Consider the following 22,517-nt stretch of genomic DNA (forward strand, 5'->3'; position numbering starts at 1 on the left):
TCTACATATGGCTAGCCAGTTTTCCCAGCACCATTTATTAAATAGGGAATCCTTTCCCCATTGCTTGTTTTTCTCAGGTTTGTCAAAGATCAGATAGTTGTAGATATGTGGCATTATTTCTGAGGGCTCTGTTCTGTTCAATTGGTCTATATCCTATTTTGGTACCAGTACCATGCTGTTTTGGTTACTGTAGCCTTCTAGTATAGTTTGAAGTCAGGTAGTGGGATGCCTCCAGCTTTGTTCTTTTGGCTTAGGATTGACTTGGCATTGCGGGCTCTTTTTTGGTTCCATATGAACTTTAAAGTAGTTCAAAATTACCTTTTCTTATAACTGAGAAAGTTTTAAAATGGCAAATAAATATCTACCTTTAGAAAACAGTATGTGCAAACAGTTGCCAAGAACAAATAAATGATTGTTTTGAAGTAGCATTAACACTAAGCTAGTCTAGGAACATTAAAATCCAGTTGGAGCATTCAGTAACTATAATTATTACATTCTACAAAGATAATACATGGTTTCCTATTGAACCACTGTGTGTCCATGCAGAGAAACTGAGGTGTCTGAGCTCCAGCCAGAGGCACCTGGGCAACAGAAAGGCAAAGATGTCTGCTTCCTTAGCAAAAGGAAGCTGCAGCTCACCCAGGCCACACTCACCCTGACACTATCAGCAGTAAACAATACAAAACAACTACTTACAGATAAGCCTGAACATGAAGGTGTAAAAGTTGGTGTCCTAACCCTGGCTTTTCTTATACTTTTTATAATACATGAAACCAAAGGGACACACTGATGAAGTTGTTCAAGATGGAATCAGTGTGTTCGAGGAAAAGAAAGCACAAACTAACACTCTTAGGGACAGAAGTGGACTATTCTTTTACGAGAACACAAAGTATCCAGTGAATTTGTGTACATAACCCAAACACCAAATAATCTTCTAGCTGTGGAGAAAGGCCCCAAAACTATTTCCTTGGCTGTCAGCACCAGAAATATTCTCATGGAAGCCTTGGGGATTACTAAGAGAAATTATGTGACTATCAAGTTCTCAGGATTTATAAACTACAGCTGCCTTATAAAGAAAATAAAGGAATGCATTTTGGGAACAAAAATATGACAGACTCATAATTTGTGGTACTTATCCCATTTAAAAATGTCAATATCAAAAGCAGAAACTAATAAAGATCTGGTAAGCATCGCTAATAATTGTATATAAAATAATGAATTAAAGTTAGGTAATCCCCAAAGAAGCAGGCAGGTTGTTTATTTCTCTATTTTCTTTATAACACTTGTAATATTTTATTTTTATATGGATACATCTGGAAGTAGCTGCTCTAATTTAGCTGTTGAGAGCAAGGATCATCTGCATAGCCAGGATATCGCAACATGCTGACATGGTCTCTCTCATTACATTTATCTTGCAATCTACGTTTATTAGCAACCAAGTTTTTCTTTGTTTTATGCTTGTAACAATTTTTGTGACCATCCTAAGTTACCTCATATTTCTTCAGGTACACTTAATTTCTTGATTTGTTGCACCTTTATTTTACAGTTGTTTTCATTACATTTCGGGACTTCTAAGGGTTATGGACATCACATTAGGCAATGTACTTCGCTCTTTGTACCAGGTGGAAAGACATGATCTCTAACGTCAAGAGGCTTACAAACAATTCTCTCCCCTCCTCTTCTCTTTCTCTCTTCTCTCTCTCTCTCTCACACACACACACACGCACACACACACAGAAGAATGGGGAGCCTGAAAATTCCCAAAACAAAAAAGAACAAAGGTACATATATATATATATGCCTCTATATATATATAGGCATACTGTCTATTTTACCACTAACTTTTTTAAAAACTGGAAGGCATGGGAGAAAAAGATCATCCTGAAATGTTAAAAACAAAAACAAAAAACAAACCAAAAAAACATAAAACAAAATGATCGGGTAGTTTGACTTTAAAATTATTGAGCTAGAAGCACATAAAGTACTTACTTAGATTTATGTCTATAAGCCTTATATATGGCATGATCATATGCTTATATGGCATAAATCAAAACGTATAATTCATAATACTCTGTTCATCATTTATCAGCCAACAACTTCACTCTTGGGAACCAAATCCACATTGCGCTCATCAGCGGCACCAGAGTCAAGCCACCTTGGCCTTGGTCTTCATGTTTATGACTTAGCTCCTAGTGCCAGGAGTGTCATGCCACGTTTCCTACAATCACACTCTTTCCTATTTTAATATGGATTTTAATGTTTTTTTAACCACTGATATTGGGAGACCGACAAAACATTTACTTATACACTTATATGTGAACAACATCATCTCATACTTTTGCTGCATGCATTTCGTTTTAAGGAATATGAACATGTCAAGTGTATATGTGTTAACAGAGGAATATATGAGAATGGATCACACATGTAGACTCATGAAGAATTTGTAAGGTACATTATTATAAGATACATTATTATTTTCCAGAGGAGGAGGAAGAGAATACAGACAAATAAATGAAACACAAATGGGAGACTAAATTTTGCAGCAGAGAATGCAACAGCTTTCCATTTCTGAGAGCCTTAGTTCAGGAACTCGGCCATATTCATTTTCATAGATTTCATAGATTTCATAGTACAGTACCTTGCACATATTAGGTGCTTAATACTTACTTGTTGGATTAAGTCAATCCTGATGAGTTTAGTGCCCTTCTCACTGTGGGTACTGGTGATTATCTGTGATTATCAAGACATGTCATATATCCAGTCTTTTAAGATGGGAGTCCAATTGCCAGTTCTTCCTGGGTCTATCCTGGGAAAAGCAAGCCTAGAACACTGCCTGCTGCTGGAGGTACTCAGTACTAAGTGAATGAATGAATACCTTCAAAACTGAGGTGAAATGAGCAGTGGACATTTGCGAGCACACTAGTTTAAATTGCACAGGCTTTTTTTTTTTTTTTCTTGGCAAAGCAAGCTTTGAATGAGATGTCTTAGCAAATATAAATGAGATTAAATAGTAACAGAAATTATGATATGTTATTATAAAAGACGAATGCCAAAACATTTATTTGAAAAGAAAGAGTAGGTATTTGATGTTTTCATTGAAATCCAAATTGTTTTGTAGCAAGATGAGGAGACTCAACATTACTTACATTTTGTTTTACAAACATTTTTTAAGATTATAAAAGTTCATCTCAAGAAATTAACGTTTATTTCATTTAAAAGCATAATTTATATATGATACTGTGTAGTTGCTTGGGTTAAATAAAATTTTTTTTTGCTGAACTTTAACTCTTACTAAGTATTTTAATATATTTATGAGCCATTTAATTGCTCCATTTCCTTCAAATATTAGAAGATGCCATATTATTTACAACTAATTTAATTAATGTGGAGATCATTTTTTCTATAAAGCAAGCATTTAGTAATTTCGTCTCTTTGCTTCAGGTTTATGTAATAATAGAGAGGAAATGGAAATTTCACCATATATGGTTTCAAATGAAAATCAAGAACAAATGAAAACCTCTTGTCTTCAGCATGTTAAATTTTGTGATCAGGTAGAGAATTAATAAAAATTATAGTTAAGATAAACCAGAATTTCAATGTGTTGTTACATTCCATTGCACATCCAGCACAAATTTTATCAAATGCTTCATAAAGATTTTTGTATGCTTGCAGTTGATACAAAATATTTTTGAAGAGCTAATTATTGGCAAGCATGATCTGCCTAGGGATAAAATTGGGCTATAGTTTTTACACATAGGTAGTCAGTTTTCAGCAGCACACCAGCTTACATTAAGTTTGCACTTCTAACCCAGAGAGTCTTCTTGGCTTTGGAACACCTTTGCTTTCAAAACAATAAGAAGCATATAGTTTAAATAAAAGAACATGCCAAAAAATCTTAAAATAATGGTCATAGACTTATCTTCTAGTCTCCTTGAAAAATATGATTATTTGAAGCTCAATAGAGTTAATAATATGGTTCCTTGTAGGAAAGTCACTCAGGCACTCAATAAAGATCTGCCTGTTTCACACACACATACACACACACATAAACATAATTGATTGCCCCCCAAAATATTTCCCTAAAGTATTTCATGGAAAATAACACCATGTTCTGTCAAATAATGGAACTCAGAATCACCCGGGAAAGCTCATTAAAAATGCAGATACCCAGGTTCCCGCCAAAAATGCAGATACCCAGGTTCCCGCTTCTAAGAATCGGCTTCCATGGAAGGCAGGGGAATAAAAGCAGGGTTCTGTACTTTGAAAGTCCTCCCTAGGAAAGCCTGATATTCGCCAGAAGTTATTAACCACCATCTTATAGTAGAAGGCCATTAATGGTTTATGAGCTTTTAGTACAGCCCAGTCTCAAACACTAGTGTGTATAGAAATCACCTGGGGATTTCGTTAAAATGAAGATGTTGATTTAGTAAGTCTGGGTTGGGGGCTGAGATTCTGTGCTTCTCACAAGCCTCCAGGTGATTCCAGTGCTGATGGTCTGTGAGTCTCACCTTGAGTAGCAAGGATGGGTTTTTCTCCGTAACCATTTTGTAAGGTTACACCAGTCAGCTCACCTACATAGTAATTGTTCGGAGTACTCTATTAGATACTATAGTATTCGTGGGAGGTGGCATTGTGTTGTGAAAAAATAGGTCATCCAGTAAGCATTGACTGAGCCTTTACTATGTGTTAGGCTCTATGACTTTGCCTCACTGGCTTCCCTTGCCCCTCTGAATGAGGCTAACATTAATTTGTCTTTTAGGAGTGTATTAGTCCGTTTTCACACTGCTGATAAAGACATACCCGAGACTGGGAGTAAAAAGAGGTTTAATTGGACTTACAGTTCCACATGGCTAGGAAGGCCTTAGAATCATGGTGGGAGGAAAAACGTACTTCTTATGTGGCAGCGGCAAGAGAAAATGAGGAAGATGCAAAAGCAGAAACCCCTGACAAAACCATCAGATCCAGTGAGACTTATTCACTACCATGAGAACAATATGGGGGAACCACCCCCATGACTCACATTATTTCCCACCAGGTCCCTCCCACGACATGTGGGAATTATGGCAGTACAATTCAAGATGAGATTTGGGTGGGGGCACAGAGCCAAACCATGTCAAGGAGAAACTGTCTCCTTTGAGAAGCCTTGCCTGCTATGTGCTATGTGCTATATGCTATGCACTTCCATTGTATACTGTGTTCACTTTGATCATATAAATTATCAGGTTGAGTTGCAATTATCTACTCTTTTACAGATTTTAGAATATGAGACTCTCTAGGGCATTATTTATTATTTCAATTCAGAGCCCATAACACTGTTTGTCACATTAAAGACAATCAGTTAATATATAGTATAATTAACTAATTAATCAAAAGAGGTAACATAAGCAAAGCTTTAAGCTACAACTCCATTTCCTTACATAAGTTCAACACAGACCCCTGGCTGAGTGAAGAGAGAGAGTAGCTGAGGATTCTTGCCTGCCTCTGCAAGGCTCTCCTTAGCTAGCGCTGGCCCAGGGTATTTTTGGCAAGATGGTGACATTCATGCAGGCTCTCCTCAATCTGAAATAAATAGGAGAACTATTAGTCAATCACAGCAGGGAGCATGACTGGCTTTAAAACGCATTAACAGAACACTTACATGGACACCAAGGGCACTTGGCATGACCCTGGTTTCCCTTCTTGAAGTACAGGATTTGGAAATCACTGCCACAGCCCAGTTCAGCTCACATGGACCTGCCAAGACCAGCAGAGTGCACAGGAGGTCCAGCAGAGTGCATAGGAGGTCCAGCAGAGTGCACAGGAGGTCCAGCAGAGTGCACAGGAGGTCCAGCAGAGTGCATAGGAGGTCCAGCAGAGTGCACAGGAGGTCCAGCAGAGTGCATAGGAGGTCCAGCAGAGTGCACAGGAGGTCCAGCAGAGTGCACAGGAGGTGCAGCAGCACCTGGGATAGTGCCTCTGCTCCAGCGCCTCACTCTGCTTCGATGCATATGTTTATCTTCATAAATTGCAACCAAGCCTACACAGTGATCATTTTTAAGTTTTACTGATTGCCTTGTGACCTTACCTCTCTCATGGGGCCAGAAGAATGATGGTGAAATACAGTGATTGGCAGGAGCAGCTGCGGAGTTGCTTATTGAGTCACGGTGGGACCGTTGCCTTTGCTGGGGAAGACTCAGGTATCTCTAATGTCCAACATTCAATGGGAGCAAATCTTTTCCACAAATGCACTGGGAATCCTCTATGTATTACAATGATTTTGTAATAATCTCATACCCTAAAAGAGACTATGAAAAAAGAATAAATAGAAAGTAAGAGATTTAGGAGTGCCTGTTGACCCAGGTATTAAGAAAAGTTGAGACAGTCTTTTGGGTAAAATTCAATCTTCTCATATTGTCATTTATTCACCACATATTTATTGCAGGTCTGCTATGTGCAAGACACATGTCAGGTTGTGGGAGATACAAAGATCTTTGTGTTGCAATCGTAGCTCTCAAGGAATTTCAACTAGCCAGTAGTTTGGAAGCTAAATGGGAGCTATTTCCAAAGTAACCTTGATATAGTAGCTTGGCAAAGATTTTCTTCTCCCCTTCCTCTCCTTTCTATAGACTTTTTTTTTTTTTTGAGATGGAGTCTCACTCTGTCACGCAGCTTGGAGTGCAGTGGAGCCATCTTGGCTCACTGCAACCTCCACATCCCGGATTCAAGTAATTCTCCTGCCTCAGCCTCCTGAGTAGCTAGGATTACAGGTACCTGCCACCACGCCCGGCTAATTTTTGTATTTTCAGTAGAGATGGGGTTTCACCATGTTGGCCAGGCTGGTCTTGAACTCCTGACCTCAAGTGATCTGCCTGCCTCAGCCTCCCAAAATTCTAGGATTATAGGCATGAACCACCGTGCCCAGCCACCTCTCTATAGACTGAATCTACAGAACTGGGCTGAAACTGTTTGCCTCTCCATTCCTCCTGCCGGCATCGCCAGAGTGATCTTTAGCCTGAATTGGTTGTTGGTTTTAGTCTTGCTCTTTTAGCACATGGTTCCTTTTTTTTTTTCCCCCCCTTTTTTTTTTTTATTTTACTTTAAGTTCTGGGATACATGTGCAGAACGTGCAGGTTTGTTACATAGGTATACATATGTCATGGTGGTTTGCTGCACCTATCAACCTGTCATCTGGGCTTTAAGCCCTGCATGGATTAGGTATTTGTCCTAATGCTCTCCCTCCCCTTGCCCACTTGACCCCTACAGGTTCCGGTGTGTGATGTTCCCCTCCTGTGTCCATGTGTTCTCATTGTTCAACTCCCACTTATGAGTGAGAACATGTGGTTTTGGTTTTCTGTTCCTGTATTAGTTTGCTGAGAATGATGGTTTCCAGCTTCATCCATGTCCCTTCAAAGGACATTAACTCCTTCTTTTTTAGGGCTGCATAGTATTCCATGGTGTATATGTGCCACATTTTCTTTACCAGTCTATCATTGATGGGCACTTGAGTTGGTTCCAAGTCTTTACTATTTTAAATAGCAGCACGTGGTTCTTAAAAGGCAGTGTTTTCTGTTTTTTGTCAGCCTTTCTTCCCTAGGTCGGACCTTACTTCTGCTTGCTCTTGCATTGCCTTCAGTGGAACTTCCTCCTGTCCAACTCAGATATTCAAGAATGCTTACACATGGAATCCCTGTCCCTTTAGATCAGTTATTCTCAAAGTGTCATCTGCAGACCTCTGGTGGTCTCTGAGATACTTTCAGGCCAAAATAATTTTCGTAATAATACTAAGGTGTTACTTGTCCTTTTCACCATGTTGACATTTGCATGGATGGTGCAAAAACAATGGTGGCTGAAACCACTTGCACCTTAGCCCTTAGCATTCAAGGCAGCGACATAAATGTACCAGGGGCCTTTGTGTTCCTTACTATCATACATTTGGCTTAAAAAACATGATGCCAGTTTTACATAAGGATATCCTGATGAAGCAATTAAAGTTTGATTTTTATTAAATCTTGAGTGCATATCTTTTTAATAATCTGTGTGACAAAATGAAAAGTACGTATAAAGCACTTTGGCTGGGTACTGAAATGCAATGTTTACCTCAAGGGAGCATTTGTACAAAATTGTTTGAATTGCAAGCCATACTAGCCACTTTTTAAATTTATGGGACATCATTTTTATTTTAAAGAATGACAGACAAAATATGGTTATTCAGACCTGGATATTCAGCAGTTATTTTCTAGAAAATAAGCAAAGTCAACCTGCCCATTTAAGGAAAACAACGGACAATATTTGAACTTTCAAGAGAAAATTAAAATTTTGAGAAACTCTCATCTGCTGCTGTGAATATAACAGCATCCCAATACTTAAAGACTTCTCTGATGAGATCGTTGGTGGTATTGAGAGTGATTGCTTGATATTGTATAATGAAATGTGTCAACATTTGAAAGATGTGCATAACTCAGTGAATCAATATTTTCCAAATGATCAATCCAAATGTAACAAAGTCACACATGTATAAAAGATGCATTCAAAATGCAAAAGGGACCAACAGATTTTTTAATTAACAGAGTATGAAAAATTTATACCTATAGTTTCAGATTCTGCACTACAACTTTAGAAACTACTGCTTGTTGAGTTCAATGTGATATCAAAGGAGAATATCCAAAATTACCCTATAAGACCATCAATGTATTCCTCCTTTTCCAACTATATAACTGTGTGAGAATCAATTTTCTTTATGCATTTCAATCAACCCATCACAACAGATTGAATGCAGAAGCACATCTGAGAATCCAGCTGTCTTCTGGATTCAGACATTAAAGAGATTTACAGACCAGGCACGGTGGCTCACACCTGTAATCCCAGCACTTTGGGAGGCCAAGGCAGGTGGATCATTCGAGGTCAGGAGTTCAAGACCAGCCTGGTGAAACTTTGTCTCTACTAAAAATACAGAAATTAGCTGGGCGTGGTGGCACATGCCTGTAATCCCAGCTACTTGGGAGGCTGAGGCAGGAGAATTGCTTGAACCTGGGAGGCGGAGGTTGCAGCGAGCCAAGATTGCATCACTGCCCTGCAGCCTGGGCAACAAAGCGGGACTCCATCTCAGAAATAAATAAATAAATAAATAGATTTGTAGAACTGGGAAATAATACCACTATTCTCACTACATTACCTGTTTTATACAATACGGTTTTTCATAAAAAAGTACTTATGTTAACATGCAGTAGGTTTGTTATTTTAAATTTAATAAAAATTTTAAATTTCCTATTTTTGATATCTAACATGGTAAATATCAATACAGCGAACTCAAAACAGAGTATCTTTGAAGTCCTTAATTATTTTTAAGAGTCTAAACAGTTCCTAAGACCAAAATGTTTAAGAATTGCTTCTATAGATCACATACTCTTAAACACCGATGATGGCCTAAATGAAATTCCAGTTAATTAAAGCCTTGAAAGTGATTGTTTAAACCAGCTCTTCCCTGAAAGGGCAGTCTTTCTGACATGATTAAATCCCCCTGGCTCCTGCACCAGACAGTTTTTTTGTCAATCAAACCTCTCAAGTATGTGCTGTGGCTGGGAAGGCAGATATTATCTCAGTCATGTGAAGACGTTATTGGCCCTGTCTTTTCCCCCAATATCCTGCTACAGTAAATGTTCAGTGCAGTCAACTTAACTTTCTTGATTAAAACTATGACAAATATTTATACATTTGTACAGTTGATACTTTTTAAATTAAAACTTCAATGACAATTTGATGTGATTCTTTCCAAAATGGAAGCACCCTAATGTATCTTATATGTATTACAGTTTGACAAAGTATAGAATTAGGAATCTGGAGGGAATGCCTTCATTCTCCAGGTGTGGAAAATGATTCCCTAATAGCTTAAATGCTTTGCTCGAAATCACATGAGTTAGTGACAGAATTAAGACAAGATCGCCAGTCTACTAATAACTGCAAATCCACAGCAAAATAATAGAACTTATAAATTTTTAAAAGTCTTTACTCCTATCATTTGGAGAAAAAATTTCATTTGACATATATCTTCTTTACTTGTAGTTTTATTTATGAGAAAACTAGAAGAATAAACGGATTCATCTAGTTGAGACAAATACAGGACAACTTCACATGTCTAGAGCTGTAGAAAAACAGGGCACTCCAGACAGGTATATTTGTTGGGTACATGAGACGTTTATATCTGAAACTAAACAGTTTCAGAAAAAAAAAGCCATATAAGCAAGGTATCTGGGACCTTACATTATGGATTCTAAATCATTTCCTTTACTTTATTAATGCAGAAATGCCTCAGGTTCAATTATACCTTTAAATATCAGAACCTCTTTTAGCTATTTGGGATGTACTCTTTCCTAAAGATATCATGTGTTTTTCTGCATCTAATCAGTCTGCTAAAAATGATATAAACATTTTAAATGTCTGGGGATCATTATTATTAATGCCCATTATTTTATTTGAATAGAGCAGAGGCATTAAGTCCTATTGAGCATGTGAGAGTTTTTTACACCTTCAGTTGAGTGGCCCAATCTTCTGAGCCTTTTTGTTGTTGTTAAGATTTTCATGTGTTTTTAAATTTGGCTTTTACTCCCTAACTTTGGCATTTGTATTAACTTTGCCATTTTCCTTTATACAGGATACATGATTTTCTCCCCACTTCTAATTTTCTAAACCAAATAACGATGGTAAATAGAATCGTATAAAATTGATGAAATAGACTGAGGCTAGGATCCGTATACTTTCAGTAATGTCCAGAAGTTTTAGTGAACTTTATTTTTAACTGTATTTTGACCATTCAAAAAACTGTTGAGAGCTTACTTGTAAGTTCTTTAGATAACTAATTCTTATTAGCATGTTAATTTCTCAGTTAAAAGTTGTATGTCCAGTTAATAAATATCAACTGAGACCAGGCATGGTGGCTCATGCCTGTAATCCCAGCACTTTGGGAGGCCGAGGTGGGCGGATCACGAGGTCAGGAGTTCGAGACCAGCCTGGCCAACATGGCGAAACCCCATCTCTACTAAAAATACAAAAATTAGCCATGCGTGGTGGTGGGAGCCTCCCAGCTACTTGGGAGGCTGAGGCAGGAGAATGCTTGAACCCAGGAGGCGGAGGTTACAGTGAGCAGAGATTGTGCCATTGCACTCCAGCCTGGGCAACAAGAGCAAGACTCCATCTCAAAAAAAAAAAAAAAAAAAACTAAAATTTAGGAAACCCAAATAGTTCTAGTTCTGCTCTCTTTTCTTAGTAATTCTTATTAAAAAGAGTATTTACATAGAGTCTTTTAAATTTTACATGTGCTTTTATTAGGAGTTTTTTAAAAAGTATTTTTTCATATTCTGCACAAATGTTTATAAAAATAATCTGCCTGTAATTCAAAGACCTCTGTGCAATCTTTCATGATTTATCCAGCAAAAAGTAGACAGGCACATGTCCTGCTAGGCTCTGCTCTATCAATGTTTGCCTGAAAGAGCTAGGATGTTTACATTCTTAGGAAAGAAAGAAAAGCAGAGAATACCATTCCATATTTGTACTTAGTTTTCTAGCATCATGATGGCTGCTTTATAACAGCTCATAGCAGTTATATTGCAGCATCATTTCTGCCTGTGGAATCACTTTGGTATGAAGATTCTTAAGTATGCAGCCCCACAAATTAGGGCTCTCATTCCTGTCAAAGATAGTTATTACTCCAGGAACATTTCCAAGGTTGCTACCATGAATACTTTTTACTTTTATGGTGACTTGGTCTCTGAGAGTAAAGACAATCATCCAAAAGAAAACGTTTTTGTCTGGACATATCTTGTTGACAAGAGGAAGAAAGGTCATGATCTTCAAACCAAAACCCAACATGAGAACAGGTTATGAGCTTGAATTGAGGTACTGAGTGTAGAATAACCAAAAATTGTAGTGTCTGTTTGAATTTACACCTGTCACCTGATTTGAATATACAGTTTTAACTTTATTTGCATTATTTAGACACATGATTTGTAGAATTGAATCCCAAGGACTGAGGTTGGTGTTTAGGATCTGGATAGCAAACCCTCTGAAAATGGAATTATGAACTTATTTCTAAGATCTTAGCTACTATCATCTTGCTCTGCCTCCTCTGACCATTCCTCTGGTATTAGTTGAAGGATACAGATCTACCTAAGGCTTTGGTTTAAGAGCCAGTTGGGGTAAGGGAATGCTTATTAAACCTTGTCTTACAGGCAGTTTTGCAAAATGCCTGAAGTAGAAAATTGAGGAAAGGCGGGAGCTCCCAAAAGAACTACTAGAACATGTAGACTACATTTTCCATCAAAAAAAAAATCTCTGAAACTTTAATTGTTGCCTGAGATCACGATCATCTCTTTCATCCTCTCTTAGTTATTGCCAGGTCCCTGAGACTTCATCATATGGATTGAGAAGAGCCCCACATGTGATAGGCAAATTTATGCTAATTTTCTCTTTCTCATTGATTTCAATAGATTATAATAGTGGATTTAAGGAAGAGATTGCCTTGTTTCTATCACTCACTCTGACATTTTCCAGCAGGACTTGTCAATGAATTATACATGAAAATGCAGCTCCTGAGACAAAATTTAGTTCTCCTGACAGCAAGCTGGCATGATTGATAAGCTATATACACAACACAAAATAATTTGTGTACTAGGTTGATGAGAAATCAGATCTGAGACCTGCTTTCTAGTCAGTCTTGGAAGACCTGGAAATGAAGAGAGAACAACAGAAGAGAAAAATGAGTTTTTTTAAATTTTGCAAAGAATTTTTATTCATAAAACTAAATTAGCATAGCCAAAAGTCTTCTCAGATTTAGTCTATGAAATGTAAATAATGTCGTTAAATTTCCCAGAGAAGTCTTAACTTTCCAATTTCACTTGGTGTTGGTAAAATAAATCTTTCCTGGCATGGATCAAGAAATGGAAATCCTCACATGTGAGTGAGAATGATCAATATTTGTCTTTTTGCACATGGCTTGTTTCACTTAAGATAATGCCCTCCAGCTCCATCCATGTTGTTGAAAATGACAGGCTTTCATTTTTTATGACTGAATAATATTCCACTGTGTATATGTACCACTTTTTCTTTATCCACTCATCCACTGATGGACACTTAGGTTGATTCCATATCTTCGCTATTGTGAATAGTGCTGCAGTAAACTTGGGAGTGCAGATATCTCTTCAATATACTGATTTCCTTTATATTGGATATATAACCAGCAGTAGGATTGCTGGCTAGTTCTAGTTTTAATTTTCTGAGGAACCTCCATGTGATTCTCCATAGTGACTGGACTAATTTGCATTCCCACCAACAGGGTATGTGGGTTCCTCTTTCTCCACATCCTTGCCAGCATTCATTATTACCTCTCTTTCTGATAAAAGATAGAGAGTAGAGTGATGGTTACCAGAGACTGGGAAGGGTAGTAGAGAAGAGAGGGGGATAAACTGGAGATGGTTGATGGGTACAAAAATACAGTTAGAAGAAATAAGATCTGGTGTTTTGTGGCATGACTATAGTTAACAATAATTTATTGTATACTTCAAGATAACTAAAAGAGGGCAATTGAAATGTTCCTAGCACAAAGAAATGATAAATATTTGAGGTGATGGATACCCTAATTACACTGGTTTGATCATTAGCTTGTATCAAAATATCACACATACCCCATAAATATGTATAACTATTATGTATCCATAATAATTTTAAATAAAAAGTTTTTAAAGTTGGTAAGCTGCATGTTCTCACTTATAAGTGGGAGCTAAATGATAAGAACTATGAACACAAGGAAGGAAACAACAGACACAGGAGTTTACTTGATGGGGGAGGCTGGGAGGAGGGAGAAGAGCAGAAAAGATAACTTTTGGGTACTGGGCTTAATTCCTGGGTGATGCAGTAATGTGTACAACAATCCCCCGTGACATGTGTCTACCTCTGTAACAAACCTTCACATGTACCCCTAAACCTAAAATAAAAATTAGCAAACCAAAACAAAAAGGTGGTAAGCAATGAAACATAGTATTGCATTTGGTAACTACTGACATTACCAATATCTCTTAGTTATGTGATCTGATTAAATTGGGAGATACTGAAAAAGAATACAATATTTTCAGGATAAGAACTCACTCAGGGTCTAATATATTATATGTGGAATGAGGTCTCTAAAGGAATGTTTTCAAAGGAAAGGAATTGCATCATGTGCCCACACAGGTATTTTGTGTCAAATCACAGTTTATGAAAGATAATTATACTCAATTTTGAACTTGTAACACATTGAGTCATAATATTGTCTATTTTTTAATTTTTAAAAATATTTTATATGTAACTCTGTGTGTGTAGAAAGCCAACACGTCTGAATTCACCAGTCCCTTCTTGAGCACTTCTTTGAGCTGTAGGTACATCATGGAACTTTACACACATTATTTCTAATCCTGATTAAACATCTAGACTGATAAAATTTATTAGCACCATTTTACACTTTAGAAAACTAAAGCTCAGGGTAGTAGCGTAACTCATCTAGATTCAGACAGGTAGTAAGCATAGGAGCAACACAGTTGAAACCCATGTCTTGTTCCCTCAGAGTTGGTACCCTTTCCCACTACTACATGTATTTTATGAATCCAAGACTAATGGCTTAAGGAGACTGGTTGATAAGTTCACTGATAGAGAATTGGTATCATCAGTACTAATAATTTTTGTGTCTAAATTTAGTTTTGTGATGCACAGTGTCTTTCAGTTTCACAAATAAGAACATTTTCAAGTGTTAGAATCTTTATTCACATAAACATGCACACTTATACAATTATAAAAATACATAATTACGCACAATAGAAGGTAAGGATCTTAGGTACACTAATACATGTTTATCCTTCTTGATACTACTATGAGACCCTGTCATACCATGTTTATTTGGTTGAAGAGTTCTATAAAAAATGGAGAAAGAGTAGTCCTTCAGAAAAACTTAAGTAACAAGAAAAGTTCTCATCATATATAACAAGGTTCTTGAGGGAAAAAGATTTCTTGTTATTCAGATGAATGTGAAAGTTCAGTGAAACGCAATCACAGCAGTTGATTGTGAATGTTGACCTCAGAATGTATTCTCTGAAGGAATGCTAATGACTCTTACCATGATGCACTGGCTTATTTAGATACGATTAAGAGCTCCAACTTGACAAGCAGGATGATTAACTGCACTTTTCCTATCATGTAACACATGTTTGGATAACAGGCAGCTCTGTTAAGTTGGGAGATTATTTATTTTTAACGAATCAATTTTTCATCTTCTTCTGCAATCCCAGTTTAAAACTCAGACAACTCATGGCTAATAAACAGAACTTCTACCTAAGATTGGGTCCTGGGGGGCACAGAGTATAATGACACCTCTGTTTTATCAACATAAAACCTCTTTGGTCCTCCAAAGGATGATGTTCTGTTCGAATCCTGGTATATCTGACTCCATTGAATGAATGATTTTATGCCTCAAAAATAACCTCTATTACCTACCTAATTTGTCTTTATAAATAAATTTCGGTAACTGAAATGTGAATGACTCTAACCCTGACACAGATGTTTACTGTTGGATATTGTTGTATCCTTTACTTATTAAAAAATTTCTTGTGATCTTTCATTTTAAATATTTCATGCAAGATAAAACAAAACAAATATATTTAACAGCTAAATGGATATTTTCAAAATTAGGTGAAATTCTCTTTCTCATTGCTTTTGTGACTTTCTTATAGTCTTGGAATATTGAGTTCATTTAATGTTTTCTAATAAATTAGTATTTTCCAATAAATTAGTATATTCCAAAAATAAATTATATTTTCCAATAAATTAGTATATTCTTCCCCAAGAGGTAATGATATTGATTTGTCAGCAGTGTGGAAGGCTTTCTATAGATTATAATTTATGACAATAGAAGGATGGGCCCTCCCACAACAAAACTAATTGAATCACTTCGAATTTCAATAATGCCATTGTTTTGGCTCTTAAAGGTAATATTTTGCTTTCAAGAGTATCATTTAAAATGAACTTGTAGATGTAAACTTTAAACCTATATGAGTTAATATATGAATTATCATTTAAGACTTTAGCAGGAATTAGTGGGCAGCTTTTAGAGATAAATTGAAATACATTTTGTGCCCAGTCAGAAATAAGCCTAGCCATGAAAACATTCTTCAAGAAGTGCTGCTTACCTGGTGTTCACCTCTCTAGGCTCAGAAGCTTTATTTTAATAAAAAGGAATAATCCTTGGTAGAAAAAATCTAGAAAAGTATCTTAAAGTATTCTTAAATTTGAGACTGTATGGTCATCATACATGGTTCATTGAGAACAATTGAACTCATAAAATGAAATCTAAGCACATTAGTATCACTTAGGGCTCCAGCAGGAAATAGGTGGCATGCTCAAAGAAGAATTCAAGATAATGCAATGCAGAGACTAAAGGTAGTCTTAAGGGAACCAACAAATGATAATGAAGCACCCAGAAACCCAGAGATTGAGAGCAGGAAGCTATTATCACCCGTAGGCCCAAAGGTACAAGGAGATAATGTGTGTTGTTGGAACCTAACGAGTTAAGGCGATGATAGAGGCTGACAGGAGCTGCAACTCTCTAGACTGAAGAACAGAGCCACTGCTAAGCCATGGCCCAGCAGGTCCACCAAGGAGAGCATAGACCTGACCTCTCATTTCCCTTGGTCTTTGATCTCTTACTGGAGTAAGAATATTCCAGTAGATTATGACACAGTGCTTATGGTAGGGCTGCTTTTACTTTCTGCAAAGTAATCTCTTTTTTCTTTCTTTTTTGCTAAAGTTTTCTTAGTACCATGCCTGGAGTAGCTGATTTCAATGAAGCATTTCTCTCTTTGACATATTCCCTAATATCCAGGCTCCCTGGTGCCCCACTATACTGGGATGGTTTTTATCAGTCCATTTAGCTGTACAGCTCTCTCCTCAAACAAGTTGCCCTGTCTTGTACCTCTTTCTTATAGTCATGGCGTTTCATTCACCTTGGCAATGGGAAGGATTTTAAAATTTATTTTAATGCAGGAGGTCACTTTCTCACTGGAGTAAATCAATGTGGAATCATCATCATCATCATCATAATGTTTTAAGACACGGTCTTGCTCTGTCCTCCAGGCTGGAGTGCAGCGGCGTGATCTTGGCTCACTGCAACCTCCACCTCCTGGCTCAAGCAATCCTCCCACTTCTGCCTCCTGTGTGGCTAGGATCACAGGCATGCACCACCAAGCTGGGCTAATTTTTGCATTTTTTGTAGGTTTTTTTTTTTTTTTTTTTAGAGACAGGGTCTTGCCATATTGACCGGGCTGGTCTCAAACTGCTGAGCTCAAGAGATCCACCTGCCTCAGCCTCCCAAAGTGCTGGGATTATAGGCATCAGCCACTGTGCCTGGCCTGAATTATTTTATTTTATTTTATTTTATTTTTGAGACAGAGTCTTGCTCTGTTGCCCAGGCTGGATTGCAATGGTGTGATATTGGCTCACTGCAACCTCCACCTCCTGGGCTCATGCAATTCTCCTGCCTCAGCCTCCTGAGTAGCTGGGACTACAGGCACACATCACCATGCCCAGCTAATTTTTGTACTTTTTAGTAGAGATGGGGTTTCACCATGTTGGCCAGGCTGGTCTCGAACTCCTGACCTCGTGATCCACCCGCCTTGGCCTCCCAAAGTGCTGGGATTACAGTCGTAAGCCACCACGCCTGGCCTGAATAATTATTTTTAATGCCATCAATGTAAGCCTTTAACATCTTTTTTCACTCTTCTCTATTTTTTATTTCTTTAATTCTGTCTGGTTCCTTTACGTTGATTTACTTTCTTTTTTCCTGTTTACTTACAATGCTATGAATTAAATGTTGATATTATGGTACATGATAAAGTGTGTATCTGTGTGTGTGTTCATAGGGTGGTAAGAAGTATTTAAATGGTCTTACAGGTTAACAGGTGAATTAAAAATCAGGGCTGGTGTTACAGTTGACAGATTTGTTTCTCAGAGATGGTGGCTTGCTTTTTACAAATTATATCATTCTACTATGTCTCCTTTTTTATTCCACTCAGATTCGAAATCACAGCAAAGCCTCCGGGTCTGGGCTTTGTGAGGGAGATGAAGTGGTTTCCATCAATGGCAACCCTTGCGCAGATCTCACCTACCCTGAAGTCATCAAGCTCATGGAAAGCATAACAGACTCTCTCCAAATGCTCATCAAAAGGTACAATGGATTTGCTGGAATATGTATTTTCTCTTGAAGCTACATGGGAATGATTATAGCTTTTACTACATATATAACTTGTCATTTATGGAGAAATTAGGGGTGCTTTGTAGAAGGTTAGTATAGTTAAACAGAAACACCACTGTGTTTGAAAAATAGTCAGTTCTATTCAGCCAAACTTTCTGGTTAATTGAGAATTAAGTTGAAAATCCTTGTTTCAAGCACTTTGTTGAAAGTCTTAGGTATTTTAGGCTCCTTCCTTAGAAAGCTCAGTATATTGAGCATAACTTAATATTTCTTTGATAGGTAAAGATTTTGTGATGGATCAGAATCACTCAATTGTAATTATCAGATGCACAGATGAATTCAAAATGTTTAAATATTAGACCATTAAGCTGTACAATTTTTCATTAAAAGAGGATGCCTAAGAGACAGAAAAGAGAAACAACAACAAAAACTTACAAGCAGCTGGATTTCTCCAGTAAAACCAATATTTGAGGATGGACAAAAGCAGATGATTAGAATAAGGTTTTTGCACTACCAACACAGGTCATTTGGGAATTCAATCTCTTCAAATATGACCATCCCCACATAGTTGTTTAACAATATAAAAGAAACCTTTAAATGTAAAAAACAAAAGAAAACAATGAGGACAATAACAAAAAAAACTACAGCATTGACATTTTTATGGTGTACAAATCACAGTACAATCCATACTGATTTTGCAGCGGAAGCTGGCTACTGCATGATAATGAATCCAGAAAGGAAAGCTTTGGCTTCCTGGAGAGCAGCTTTTAGGAATACGTCAGAGGACGTCTCAAGATGAACCTCAAGGTCCTCCAGGTTTTTCCTCAACTCTGCAGAAACACTACGCACAGTTACCCCTCTGCTAATCATTCAGTATGATTCCGTTCGGGACAAAAATGAACTCACTATGGCAAAAATCTTGAGACAACAATGGAAATCTAGCATTATTCTTATAATCTAAATATTTACCCATCAAACTCAGTGTTTAAGGCCTTAGAATCCTTCCTTCATGTTATGAAGAGAAAATAAGTTTATAAAATACATAATTTACTAATACATAATTAAATTTATAAAATAAAAAAAATTTACAAAGTAAGTAACTAATTGGTAGGATTCAAAGTGGAATCTCAATTGAAAATCAAGTCAAAAGCAATTATTATCATCACCACCACTACCACTATTTTAAATATCTGAATATTGTTTCCTGCAATAAATATTTCTGTCACTCATATCACTGTCATCTATCAGTAGAGGACAAGTGTTTTTACTTTTCCTGAACTATTGCCCAGAGATAGCTCGGTAAGACTATTTTAAAATAACTCCTTTAACATTCCATCTCTATTATCTTGAATGTTCTTAAAATAAGATTTTAAAAATTCTATAATTGTGACACATAAATTGTGGACTTGATGAGTACCTATGTAGACTGATGAGAAATGAATGTTTTAAGGCATAAAACTTTATTCGCTCATGCTTTTATGATATTTACTCATGTCTATTTATTTTACTTCAGCTGCTGATAAATGTTAATATTTATCTGGCCATTTGTCTGTATTGGTCTACAAGGCTGGCATGAATTGAAACTATGCTTTTCTCAGCTTCACAATTGATTGCTAACGTAATTCAAAGTTTAATCTACTTCCATCCCAAGGCCTTCCTAAATTAAAACTCTCTGACCTTTTGGTACCCTCAAATTCAGTTTAACAATGTATTTAACATTTTCTACATAATAATGATCTAATTTGCTAACATCATGCTTTTTTAATACGATATTATAATGTTGTATAAATACTATATTACGAGGAAGCTTTTCCAATTACTTGCATATAGAGAAAGGTACATTTTGTTTAACTGTTAGTTTGTTTTTATTTTGTTTAGTTTTGTTTTGCCAAATGCAGTTGAAAACAAAGTTAGGAGTAAGTATTTTGAGCAATGGTCTGAAATTGCACTACTATATAAATTCTAAGGTAAATTCCTTTGAGTAGAATACAAGTAGAAGCTCACGCCCTTCAACTGATGTTCCCTGCATTAGTCATAACTATCTTTTAAGGAAGGAGGAAAGGGGCAAAGATAATTATGCTGCTTCTAAAATTAAAAAAAAATACAAATATAAAAAATGAAGGCATTTCCTACAGCTGTTCTGTGAATAATACTTCTAAAAACATTTACAGTTTAAATTAGAGTTTCAGAAAGAAGTTATTTAACTCTTAAACTGACATTGCTTCTTCTCACAAACCCAAATTTGCACAAACAACTGGGAAGATCAAAATCAAAGAACTGTGGTGTACAGCTCTAGGCTCCTTAGCTGAGAGATAAAGGAACAGTTTGACTTCAGATATCCTAAAAAGAAAATACTCCAAGAAACAGATTCAAATAGAAGAAAGGGAGACATCTCAAGATTATAAATACTCCGTGACTTAATGATTCATTGCAGCATGGAAAGGATTTCTCTTTACACAAGAGAGTACTGGGCTGGGTCCACTTATTACAAAACACATGCTCACTGGGGCTTAAAAAACAGCTTCTATGTCATTCCTTTCAAGAAAGCACAGCCTCTAAAAGGACTAGTTGAGTTATCTGTAAGTTAAGATTGATCTGAAGGTGCTGGATATGTTTGTGGGACTTCATAATGTCTAGACCAAAACTTAGTCAATAAGACATTGAAATGCTTTGTCACATTCTAGCAAACTCATTATAGGAGATACCCAGATTCCAAGTACTTACAGATAAAGGGGATCCATGTAGTTTTTTAAAAATAAAAGCTGAATTTAGGATGGATTCAGGTTTCATAATCTTGTGTAAGAGTTTCTTTGTGCTTTTAAAAAAGTTTATTTGGTATCTCTTTAAGTAATAATATGAACATGTTGCCACCTTCTGTTTTCAAATATGTTGCAATTGACATTTAGAAGAAAATATTTTGACTATATCACGTATTAGACATCACAAAAGTGTCAGGAAGTTCTTTGGCAGATGTAACATAGTCTGATTTAAGTGTCTGGAATGATTTTTCTGTGTGCAGACCATCCAGTGGAATAAGTGAGGCTTTGATATCTGAAAATGAAAACAAAAACCTCGAGCATCTCACACATGGGGGTTATGTGGAAAGTACCACCCTGCAGATTCGACCAGCCACAAAGACCCAGTGCACAGAATTCTTCCTCGCCCCTGTCAAGACTGAAGTTCCCCTAGCTGAGAACCAAAGAAGTGGTCACGATCGTGCAGGCAGCTTGAAAGAAGAAACAGGCCCGAGCTACCAAAGGGCTCCCCAAATGCTTGACTCCCAAATAGGACGCGTGGCAGAAGAGCTGATCTTAAGGGAGAAGGTAGAAGCGGTACAGCCTGGCCCTGTGGTTGAGCTGCAACTGTCCCTTTCACAGGAGAGACATAAGGGCGCTAGTGGCCCTTCAGTGGCTCTCCCGGGAGCTGAAAAATCTAAGTCTCCTGACCCAGACCCTAACTTGTCACATGACAGGATTGTCCACATAAATTCGATCCCTACTAATGAGAAAGCAGACCCTTTCCTGAGGTCCAGCAAGATAATCCAGATCTCCAGTGGCAGAGAGTTGAGAGTGATCCAGGAAAGTGAAGCAGGAGATGCGGGACTGCCCCGGGTGGAAGTGATCCTCGACTGCTCTGACAGGCAGAAGACAGAAGGGTGCAGGCTTCAGGCAGGAAAGGAGTCTGTGGATTCTCCAGTGGAAGGAGGGCAGTCAGAAGCACCTCCTTCTCTGGTATCCTTTGCCGTCTCATCAGAAGGCACAGAGCAGGGAGAAGATCCACGCTCGGAAAAGGATCACAGCAGACCTCACAAGCACCGAGCGCGGCATGCACGTAAGTTCTGCCTGGGCTTTCAGAAGGGGCTTGGGAGTTGGGGGCATTTTGCTGCTTCTTTGCTTGCATGAGTTTTTCAGCAAGATTTTTCTTATGTTGCTCATTGGCTTAAAGAAATATTTAATTAGTGCACAAAATCACAAATGTGAAATTGTGGAGAATACCAGTTTCTAAATGGGAAGCAATAAGTCTGAACTTCATATAGATTTAAACATTTTTCATGGATTTCTTTTTATCCCCAAAGGCACAGGAACTGTTAAAGAAAATAATATTGTCAATGTGCCTACTCATTTTGTTTCAGAAAGTTGAAATATTTCATGTTAAAATAGCATAAGAAAGCACTTGAAGTCAGGTGGACTCAGTTTAAACGTCAAAAACTGTTGAGTCTAATACTGAGAGGTGTCTTTAAAATAAAAGCTCTACCACTGATATCAAAAGCAGATCC

General features: G+C 37.2%; 1 protein-coding gene across 3 annotated transcripts in view; it reads left to right on the forward strand.

Annotated features, from left to right (window-relative positions):
• The window catches only part of SYNPO2 (synaptopodin 2), a 194,137-nt gene that overhangs the window by 113,845 nt on the left and 57,775 nt on the right, over nucleotides 1-22,517 (forward strand). For 2 of the 3 annotated variants that reach the window (XM_054486061.2, XM_054486062.2), the window contains exons 2-3: nucleotides 18,063-18,214; nucleotides 21,261-22,072. In XM_054486061.2, the coding sequence (XP_054342036.1) occupies nucleotides 18,063-18,214; nucleotides 21,261-22,072 (964 nt within the window). The remainder of the gene's footprint in view (nucleotides 1-18,062; nucleotides 18,215-21,260; nucleotides 22,073-22,517) is intronic. The other variant, XM_054486063.1, reaches the window with a different exon arrangement.

This window comes from Pongo pygmaeus, chromosome 3 (assembly GCF_028885625.2).
Source record: "Pongo pygmaeus isolate AG05252 chromosome 3, NHGRI_mPonPyg2-v2.0_pri, whole genome shotgun sequence".
NCBI lineage: Eukaryota > Metazoa > Chordata > Mammalia > Primates > Hominidae > Pongo > Pongo pygmaeus.